We start from the raw sequence: 10,655 nt of genomic DNA on the forward strand, positions 1-10,655 counted from the left end.
TACCGAGTATGGATTCGTGAGGAGCCAATAGGGGTGCACGATGTCCTCCCTCGTTTGAGAAAGCCACGCCAATCGTGGGCGTCCGTCACCCTCCGGGCTTTTCCTGAGGGGTGGCGATGGTAGAGACGCATAGCTGGCTTCAAGGGCTCTACCTGGCTGGCTGATAAAGACAGACAAACCTCTGTCTTCTGTGGCGGATCATGCCAGCTTTGCCAGGCAGACGACCTCGTAGCAACCACACCTCCACCTTTGCATCCACTTTCATTCACTTACAACCACTTTCTACTGACGCCAATGCTCCGACGCCTTTTCTTAGATTACGCGCCCGTTTTCTACCCTCTTCCGCGTCTACTGTGATTAACGGATTATGGAACTCCGCCGATGGAACCGAGAGAGGGCTGAAAAACGGTATGGCTCGGATGGAAAACGCGAGTACATTTGACCATGTGTGTTCTTTTCTACATAGAATTGAAAACAGGCATTTCAGGTGGGTGGTAAAAAGATACGAGAAGTTGATTATTCGTTAATTTGGTTAAACGTCGAAATGTTTGCTTTAACCATCGAGACTTCTCTCGGAACGTTAAAAGAATTGTTTGTAGCATTAAAGGGTAGAAAGGTATTAGGGATCTGATCGGATGCGGCCACGCGTTATTTACCAATCTTATATCGAACAAGCTTTTATCCGAGGTTCAAGTGCGAGGGATATAAAGCTGAATTCATTGTTTGTTTCGCGACGAGTTTGGCACTGGCACACGTGGCGCGTCATGCGACGAACGTGTCCGGTGCAGTGTCATACGCAACCACTCGAAAGACAAAGGAAAATTTATATTCCCGATATCGACAGCGCAGTTTTTCCATTGTCGTTGATAGCGTTCGTCGCTGATGATATTCGTATGCGTACAAAAATCTGGCATAAAGGGATCGAAGTTCCAGGGAAACGTAACAGCCTGTCACGCTTCCTGGAGCAATCAATTTCAATTTCTCGTCCGCATTGTATACTTTTATTGTTTGCCAGCCACGTTCATGCACGTTCCACGTATATTTGCGTCTCGGTCGAACGAAGCAGTAGCCAGGAGTGTCGGCGAGTAATCTCGTTTCCGCTTGGTCCACGAAGTTAAACTCCGTGCATTGGACCCGACTAGCAGCGTTCTCGTGTCCACATCTCGTTTCGTTTCCCTTCGCCGTCCTCTTTCCAGGGAATCGTCCGCGGTAACTTCGAGGGGGAGTTAGCCCGGACAATATATCAGTTTACAATGATAAAAAGCAAACACGGGAAATAACGTGAGGAATTACTGAACCAAACAATATGTCCCTCGTCTCTGGAGAGACTGCGTATATTTCGACCGAGCAGCACGGCAGCAGCCGACGGAGGGTGTGTGCCAACACATTTTCCTTACAATGCGTCACGATTTCGTTTTATTCGCGACGGGGCGATACGACCGTAGGGACATCGAGAATGGACTCATTATCACCCGCCAAAGGGGATGATCGGTCAAGTTGGCTCAATTATATCGGTCTGTTTTTTTTTTCTTTTTGCCAGAGATAGATTCTTCGAGAAGTATCGACTTTCGATTAGATTAGTCGCGTTCCAAACGAACGAAATGTCGGACTTTGACGGTAAAAAGTATTCGTCGTACTGAAAACGCAAGAGGCCATAACGTCACGTCACCTCGAGGGATAGAGGACGAAAAAGATGACTAAAAATTGGTACCCTCTTGCTCGCGGGTGCCTCTTGGTGGGTAGTACTCATGTAAGCAGTGACTAGTGAGGTAAACTCAAGTGTCTGAGGGGAAAAGGGAATACGGAGGACTCAGGGGTGAGGAGTGGTCGTCGCTAGTGGGTGTAAGGAATGAAGGGATAGTAGTGAACCGAGCTATGTTGCCTACAGGGGATGGAAGAGGGATGGTTTTTCCTCAGTCTGAGCATTCCGTAGACGATATGTTTGCAGCTAGGCTCACTTCGTCTCGGTTCGCATGCGGCTTGTATTCCTACTCTACACACGATCTCTCTCTCTCTCTCTCTCTCCCTCTCTCTCTTCCTATCTCTCATCGTTCTCTTTTACTCCAGTTCAGGGAACTACCCTCTCTCTACTTTCTAGCTTCCTTTTTTTCCCGTTCGTCTTCTTTCTTCTTTTTCTCTCTATCTGCGCGGCGGCGTACACGCGGGCCACCGGCAAGAAGTAGACAATTCACAATTAGCAAACACAAACAGAAGTACGAGTGGCTTCAAGTTGCTTGGGACGCGGTGGCAACGGGCTTAGCCGGAAGCAAACGGTGGGGTAGGGACTTCTGGGATGCGAAGCGACTAGCTTGGCAGTCCCTGAGCGTCAGCCTCCGCTCCAGAATACTCTTCTCAACTCCCGGCCCAACAGAGACCGGCGAAGGCGCATGTATGTTCTGGAAATAACGGGTGTACTCTCTGACGTATCTTGATTGCTCAAATTCCAAACGAATCTATCTGATTCAACCTTAAGACCATTTAGCGAGTCCGCATACTACTAGATACACTGTGTTCGTATTTTCCATTTGTATCAAACTATCGATTCTTCAACTTCTTTCACTATTTCCTCAATAATCGATCGAATCGGATAAAATTATGTATACGAGAATTCTTTTGCTGATATGTATATATATATATACATATCGTATGTAGTTTGGTGATACGATTTACATTGTCCATAATGTTAGAAAATATTTCAACCAGATCTCAGAATACTGTACCTTCCGATCGAACGATCGTACAATTTTATGATTACATCTGGACGTACACCCGGTATATACGCGCATCGGACTCTCGCCGTTGCGTTGGAACACTTGAAGCCCCAACCAGTTACGGCAACAATAGGCTTTGTCTTCGCGCCGTCGGCGCTCGCAAATTGGTAGAAATCTTGATTAAAGGTGCAATTCCGCTGCTGCCTACGGACAAATATGAATTGCACCCCCAATGCCCCCACCCTCTCCCACCCCGCCCCCTTTTTACCGTTTCGACAAATGAAAATGGAAAAAACGTGTTGTGCTATACTTCTTACGGCGCGACAAGTCTGCGGCTTTCCACGGATCAAGATTGAACTACCACTTTCAAATCAAACATTGCCGCATGAAGGATATTGTCGTTGGTTAAGAGGAACGGTGATGATCTGTACGAAACGATTTTCTTTCTGTACCGTCGATCCCTCATCTATTTCCTTGTTATCTCGTTTCACCTATATTAAGAAACATGTATTTATCGAGCCAGTGTGTTCGTCGACACACAACGATTCGGTTTCGTTCATGGTTCCACGAGATAATCCGATTGCGAGATTACACGGCGATTCGGATCGATAGAGCATGATCCTGGCAATAGGAAAGGGAGAAACAGCGAGACACGTATAGAAATGGAATAATAACGCGTTGTATATGACAGATGCGACAGGACCACTTGCGATAATCCGCCTTGGGCTTATCCTTTTCGAGTAAACCCTAAAATAGGTTATGTCGTATGCGCGACCCGTCCGAAATTACTCATTAACATTTACACGCATTGATCCATCTATTAACCATCTATTATTGTTTATGGTAGTCATATCTTTTTCAGAATTTATTGCTTAAGTAAATTAATTCGTGCACGATATTTTCGTTTCTTCGTCGAAAGTCAAAAATCGAGGGATCTTAACTTTACTCAATTGGTATCCCCTGCACACGCATCAGTAGACCCTGAAGGCTCCGACGTGTTCATGCTCATCCTATGCAGAACACACAGCACAAAACTGAGTCAATTTACATAACGATAATTGAAACGTACATGAAAGGCTGTTCCAGAGTCACGGCAATACCATCTGCAAACGGGCTTTGAATTTCGAAAAGCGTATCGATATTCCCTGGAATCATGTATCGATCTGAAATGAAACTTACGAAACAAATTTGTTTGAAAAATCGTATCGCCTAACATTCCTCTGTATGTATTAAATGTATACGCAACGTAGGCTGTTGAGTGCTCGGGAAATTTTTGTAAAATAAAAACTTGATGAAAATCAGTGGGCAGAAAGTTGGAATAGTTGCAGTTTTCATTTATTTAGAACGTTGTTTGTGTGTGTGAATATATTTTAAGAAAAATTCGTAGCAAAAAGGGAGTGAAGTGGCGCGATCTAAGCTAAATCCTAGCAGATATTACAATCATCGATTTACTTTTACCAATCGATGATACATGATGTCTTTATTTATTATATATAGTAAATTGAAAATATTGTTTACGTAAAAAAGTACCATATATCACGAAAGAAATATCACTAATTATACGAGTATCTCTCATTCAATAGATATAAAACAATATAGATGAAATGTAGAATAGACTTGTTATTCAACTTTTCCGAGAGAAATCCATTATAATTGTAATATCATTCTCGACTTTACCGATTTAGTACGGAAAAGAAACACAACACTACTAGTGGTTAGAATCAAAACTAAATTTTACTATGAAATCACGCGATCGTAGCCAGTTGCTTATATTATTTACCATATAATTAATAAGTTATAGTTGTACAGTTAATTGCTAATCTGCATAGTGATAGAATTAGTATTTATATATCAAATAATACTGATTGCCCGAGTCTCACCGGTAGGGGGTGCTATGAATGGAGGCTCACCGTATGCACGACCTGCTCACCCACTTTTTATGCAAAAAAGTCTAAAATTAATTCATCTTCAAACTACTTTTCCTTTTAATTGCTGCGTAAGATCAACAAAAGAGCTTTGAAAAAAATTGACGCGAGAAACTGAAAATCTTGATCAGAAATCCTGAAGATCTAAAACTTAAAAATTAAATAAGACTTTAATCTAATTACAATTCTATATGGGACCCTGCTTTATTAATTTTTTAAGTATATCAACAATTTTTATTTTATAATTATATATTTTTATATTTTATATCTTCTAGATTTTACTTTAACATAAGAATACAATTTTCAAACTTCCTACTTCTAATCAAATTTTTCTTCTTAATTAATAATTGTCAAGGCAAACTATGGAGAATACAATTGCAGAGATACTTACATTCTAGTGGATTTTGAACTACTATTAGGTTCTTCATAGAGAATAAGAAGAAATGCAGGCTGTAAGAAATCTGTAACAAGATATGAAATATTATAATTGTTGCCAATCATATAGTTGATCATTTCAGAAGATTCAAATGGTAAAGGATGAAACTTTATCAAGTTTGGAGCTTTAGTAATGATAAAGATTGAAATTCTAATAAACTGTAATAAGTATAAGAACAGGAACTTTAATATAAATGTTAAAAAGAACAAATAGAACAAAACAGATAGAATTAATGGCTTCAAAATGCGGATGTCTGTGTTTAAAAAATAAACATACACCTCATAGTTTAATAAATAAAATTGATTGATGAAAAAGGAAGATAATAATAAAATCTTTTAACTTGATATAAAATAATATTCTTGGAGAAACAGTAATAATTACATCTGCGCTATCGTTATACAATGTGAGATGACACAGAATTGAATGTTGTAATGATATATAATATGTCAAAATCCATATGCATAATCTATTTTATTTATGAAAATATTTCTTATTTCGAAAACATAAGTGATTAGTAAAATAGTGCAAAATGGACTTTTTAAACATGGTGGTGCCATCTACCAGTAATGTACTATTAGTTGGCATTGACCCAAGGACAGTAATTAGTACCGTTAGATGGCACAACTATGTCCAACAAAGCCATTTGCGCCGTGGTTTACACTAATTACATATAATTAATTAACTATATACTTACGTAGGAAATCGGACTAAATGCTATACTATGAAGATTTCTGGGAGTTAAAGCTTTAATGCAATTCCTGGATAATTCAACAATTCTCATTATATACCAAGAAATTTGATTTTTCCATTTCGTCCCAAAAAGAGTAGTTCCATCGATTCATCGCTAGGTGGTCATAGTTCCACAGTCCATGTCTCAATTTTTTACTTAAATTTTTTATTTGAAAAAAAAAGCTAATTAGGAGCATTAATGTGTGAATTTTTATGTTGTATATTCTGAAATTAGCCTCAACTTTCTTTTGACGTTGCTTTCAACCTATGAAATGCATGTATACAGATTTGTAAATTCAGCTCAATAGATCGAGGCGTCGTTCGAATAATATAATTTTTCACGAACTACGTTCGAAAATTGCACTCATTCTGAAAAACATCCAGGGTATAAATTTTATATGTGATTGCATAGGGATATTATATACAGTGAGTAATTAGCAATAAGTGTCTATTTTAAATATATTTTTATTGTCTTCTTTCTCAGGTTCTTTACTTAGATCAAGAAGCATATTTTTTATGAACAATTTACTTTTTCAACACTTCTACAGATTTCATATATTTTGCAGATTACTATCAAGAAACAGGAAGTCGATTTTACGTATACTCCATGGATAGCTATTTACCTTGTATTCTCACCGGCTTTATATTTTATACCTTTGGCCTAAAGTGGTGTTACGAATATGCTAAGTATTGGGTATCTCTAAAACCTAGAGATGATCCACATACGACAAAGGGACTAAGACTTATAGAAAAATGTGAAAGACTTATACATAGACATCCTATAGAAGGAAGTTTAAAACTAATAGCGACTGCTGTAGGATTAGCTGGTACGATAACTGGTGGTCTGCAACAAGTTGGAACTGTTTCACCAAAAGTTGTACTTGCTACAATCTATTTATTTTTTGCATTCTCTGGCCTGGTTGATGTTTTAAATTTTTATTTTCCTCATAATGTGAGCGAAGGATTAGTTAAATTGGCCCTTGCTCAAAGTTTCTTCATAGAAGGATTTCTTTTCTTATGGGGGAGTGTTGGAAGCAATGCATTAGTTGATAAAATTTTAGCACTAATAGTATGGACAACATCTTTGTCTATTTCTTTAGAACTTGTATGGCCCGAATTAAAACTTCTAAGAGGTTGTACAACATTACTCCATGGTGGTTGGATAGCACATGTAGTTCGTGTGTATCATACAGTGCCAATGTTACCAGAAGGTATTGCTCTGGTATTTTCTTGGCATGTAGCTGCTGCTTCAGCTGTGACATTATGTGTAGTAGCAGCAACAAGAAGTTGTGCTCCCAAACTTATGATAGAAGAACCACCAGAGATACCTATTTATGATTATTGTCAAGAACCAGACCAGAGAATGTAAACCCCACATGTGAATGGATACAACTTTGTGTCAATTTAAAAATTTTTATAGTATGCATAAAAGTAATATTTTTAGAGTAGTATACTGTTAGTACTGTAGTGCCAAAAAATCAAACAATGTAAACTAATCATAATTTTTACATACAGTATTAGTATTTTTTTACTTAATATTTATAACTTCATTTTGTAATACAACGAACGACTCTATTTTTAACTACATTTATACAAATGCGATGGCATAAACTTGTAATAACTTCAAATTGTAGGTAAAATACTCATTAAGAACTAAGAGGTGCCTTATTATTGTTCACTTATTTATTACTATGAAATTATGTAATTTTTTATCTTTTGTAATATGTTTTTTACCCTCCATAAACCTACTGCATGTTACGTGCAAAAATTACGTAAGTATATATTGTAAATAAATCATTTTATTAAACTTAATACGAAAATACTTAATACATAATTTATTCAACATTTAATTGTAGTATCCATATATAAATTATAGTAAACTGCAGAGTTTCCAAATCTTGAAATTCGTTTTGATACCAACCTTGACACATATATATCTCCATTAATTGCTTAGGGTGTTTTTTATGACTAGCAAAGAGTAACTAGTGTTATTCTTTTATCAATATTCAATAATAACAATAAATGCTTTAATTGGTTAGGTTTTTAACTATAATATGATTACAATAATGCACTGTTTAAAGGATTTTTTTATTATTTGATTAATTTTTATCTACTATAAACTTACAATGTAGTGCAGTTTGTAGTCAATAATCATGGCCTGAAGTCATTACAATTTACTTTCTAAGAAATCAAGAGGAAGAAATGGAAACAACAACAATTACAGAACCTATGGAGGAAAGTCCTGAAAAGGTTCAAACAAGTCCTCTAATACAAGTAGTAAGAGTACCAGTAAAACATACTAACCTTGGGATAAGAAGCCATGCCATGTAAGAGAATAATACAAGACAAGAAAATTTCTTACATTACTAATAATTACTTATGTTTCAGGGATATGAGTACAATGGTAGAGCTTACATCTTTTAGCACACTTGGCAAAATACAACCTTTCTTAGTTACTATAACAACTACTGCAGCTTTGTTAGTAGATTTGCATTGTCATTTAACAGATAAAGAAGTTTGTGGCTACTTAGGTGGCCATTGGGATATTAATTCACACAGTAAATATTTCTGTAATGTTTAATGTAATTTAAATACACATTTTGTTACTAAAACTTACTTTTTCTAATATAATAGATCTATCTATAACAACTGCCTTTCCATGCCGGTATTCTGGTAAAGACAAATCAGCTGCAGCTGCTGTTGAAGCTGAAATTGCAAGGGCAATGGAATGGAAACGTGTGACTTTAGTTGGATGGTATCATTCTCATCCTAGATCTCATGCATCCCCTTCCTTGAGGGATGTTGATTCTCAATTAGATTATCAAATAAAAATGAAAGGACCTAGTGATAATGGTTACACACCATGCGTAGGTTTAATATGCTGTATGTTTTCTTTGACAAAATATTATTTATTGCTTAAAATCTTGTGATTAAGTCCAATGAATTCAAAATGACGGATTTCAGCTCCTTATAATACAGATGGCAGTTGCTATGAGTCAAATTTTAATGTTTTCTGGTCTTTACCACCTCCAGAAAATCGGCCTCATGAATATCCAAGACCAATGCTTTTGAGCTATACATTATCTCAAGAACACTTTCTTTCTCAAGATACATTAGAAGAAATTGTAATAATTTACATAGTTCTATTCAATTAATAATTCAGCCAAGGCAATTAATACATCTTTATGTCTATTATTTCAGAGAAGATGCATAGAATATTATAGAAGTGAAGGAGGTATTGATTTTACTACCAACTTTAACAATAATACCACTTATCTTGAACGTTTAAGAGTAAGTATATAAAAATAAGATTCAAATATGAGTACAATAATAAAATACATCGATATCTGAAGTGTTCTTTAGCGTCCAAGTTACCCGGCCGTAATAGATCGAACGGTTCGTATTGGGATGTAATTAGAGAAATGATTTGTCCTGGTTCTGAAGATGGGACATCACCGGAATTTCTGGCTATGAAATTCCCTCTGGTACCAGTATCAGAATCACTTGTTCCCTCAGTTCCACCAGGGGTTGGTCTTGCACCTAATAATGCAGCTGTCTTCCTTACACCTGTGAACTTCAAGCCTGATGGTTCAATAATTACACCTACATCAAAACCTTTTGTAATGCAACCATCTACTTCTAGAGATAATATTAAAAAGGATATTATAACTACGGACACCACATCCATCACGCAAATAAAGGATGGAAACTCTACATCTAAGCAACATATATCACCATCAGAAGTGATGCCCAGCTTTCAATCCGGGGAACTTACAGTTTCTGTAAAAAATACTAAATGCGATTACGATTTTGCGCCAACTGATTTTTCGAAAGTATCTAATCCTCTCGGAACAGATATTAGTATCAATAAAACGCGGTCATCCACAACACCCGATTTTCCTTTAGCCGATATAACACAGCAAATTTCTAAATTTTCAGACCTATCAAAATTAGCTAATTTTTCCACAGCGGATTTGGCAAAGCTTTCTGGTTTTCCTATACCAGATTTTGCGAGAACATCATCGCCATCACCATCTGCATATATGCGTAATATTGCAAATTTGTTTGGCCCAATTGGTAAAATCTCTCCTGCGAGAGATATTGAATCGAACGAACGAAAATCAAATGATTTTGCTATGGTTGATCCTATCCAGTCACCATTCAAAGCAACTATTGGATCTTCAGAATCTTGTAGAAATTTTTCTGCAACTCCAGAGGACTACACAACTGATAGGAAAAAGATGGAAATACAAAACGATAACGCAAAACTCAATCGATCAAATGAATATCAAGGAACTGAAGATCTATCAATTTCTAAATCTGAATTTGGTGGGATGTTGGATATGACCACGATACATAAAAAGCAACAACAACCACAGGGTAGTGACATTGGTGATTCATTAAATTTATCGAAAGATCGTCAGTAATTTTCCTACATGAATGCCGATTAATCAGTATTTTACGATTATGATTATTTCAATACATTTATATTACATCGCTGCCTGTATTTTGTACTCTTACATTTACTTGTCAGACATTTTTACATACAAATTAAATTATATTTTGTAATTCTAGAAATACTCAAATCAATACGATTAATTTGTATATTTATTGTATTTAATAAACCGTTTTTTATCATTTTTTTAATTCATTTAGATACTTATATCTAACTCCACTTTCGTAAGGGAAGTGAAATTTTACACATAAAATGTTAATATATTTCCAAATCATTATATGTATATGCAGTGTATATGCAAATGGAAATGTTTATGCAAAATCACTAATAGTGATTGCGGAATCACGATCATGGTCGTGATGTAACTTCATTCACGACTGTGATCGTGACCTTATTTT

General features: G+C 36.5%; 2 protein-coding genes across 2 annotated transcripts; both read left to right on the top strand.

The window, feature by feature from the left end:
* The first annotated feature begins 5,744 nt into the window (after positions 1–5,744).
* Positions 5,745–7,513, top strand: LOC117231622 (transmembrane protein 45B-like). Its single transcript, XM_033490225.1, has 2 exons — positions 5,745–6,227; positions 6,368–7,513. The coding sequence occupies exon 2, from the start codon at positions 6,409–6,411 to the stop codon at positions 7,168–7,170; it is 762 nt and encodes a 253-aa protein (XP_033346116.1). The 5' UTR covers positions 5,745–6,227; positions 6,368–6,408; the 3' UTR covers positions 7,171–7,513.
* Positions 7,514–7,783: 270 nt separating this feature from the next.
* Positions 7,784–10,452, top strand: LOC117231621. The gene is made up of 6 exons (XM_033490224.1): positions 7,784–8,128; positions 8,190–8,359; positions 8,436–8,684; positions 8,766–8,926; positions 9,003–9,092; positions 9,155–10,452. The coding sequence occupies exons 1-6, from the start codon at positions 8,004–8,006 to the stop codon at positions 10,226–10,228; spliced, it is 1,869 nt and encodes a 622-aa protein (XP_033346115.1). The 5' UTR covers positions 7,784–8,003; the 3' UTR covers positions 10,229–10,452.
* The last annotated feature ends 203 nt before the right edge of the window (positions 10,453–10,655 follow it).

The sequence above is a fragment of the Bombus vosnesenskii genome, unplaced genomic scaffold, assembly GCF_011952255.1.
Source record: "Bombus vosnesenskii isolate JDL3184/JDL3185 unplaced genomic scaffold, Bvos_JDL3184-5_v1.1 scf7180000013273, whole genome shotgun sequence".
NCBI lineage: Eukaryota > Metazoa > Arthropoda > Insecta > Hymenoptera > Apidae > Bombus > Bombus vosnesenskii.

Coding starts and splice junctions, on each gene's coding strand:
- LOC117231622 (XM_033490225.1), top strand. CDS start 6,409: ATGGATAGCTATTTACCTTGTATTCTCACCGGCTTTATATTTTATACC.
- LOC117231621 (XM_033490224.1), top strand. CDS start 8,004: ATGGAAACAACAACAATTACAGAACCTATGGAGGAAAGTCCTGAAAAG. Junction 8,360..8,435: donor TTGGGATATTAATTCACACA/GTAAATATTTCT, acceptor CTAATATAATAG/ATCTATCTATAACAACTGCC. Junction 8,927..9,002: donor AAGATACATTAGAAGAAATT/GTAATAATTTAC, acceptor CTATTATTTCAG/AGAAGATGCATAGAATATTA.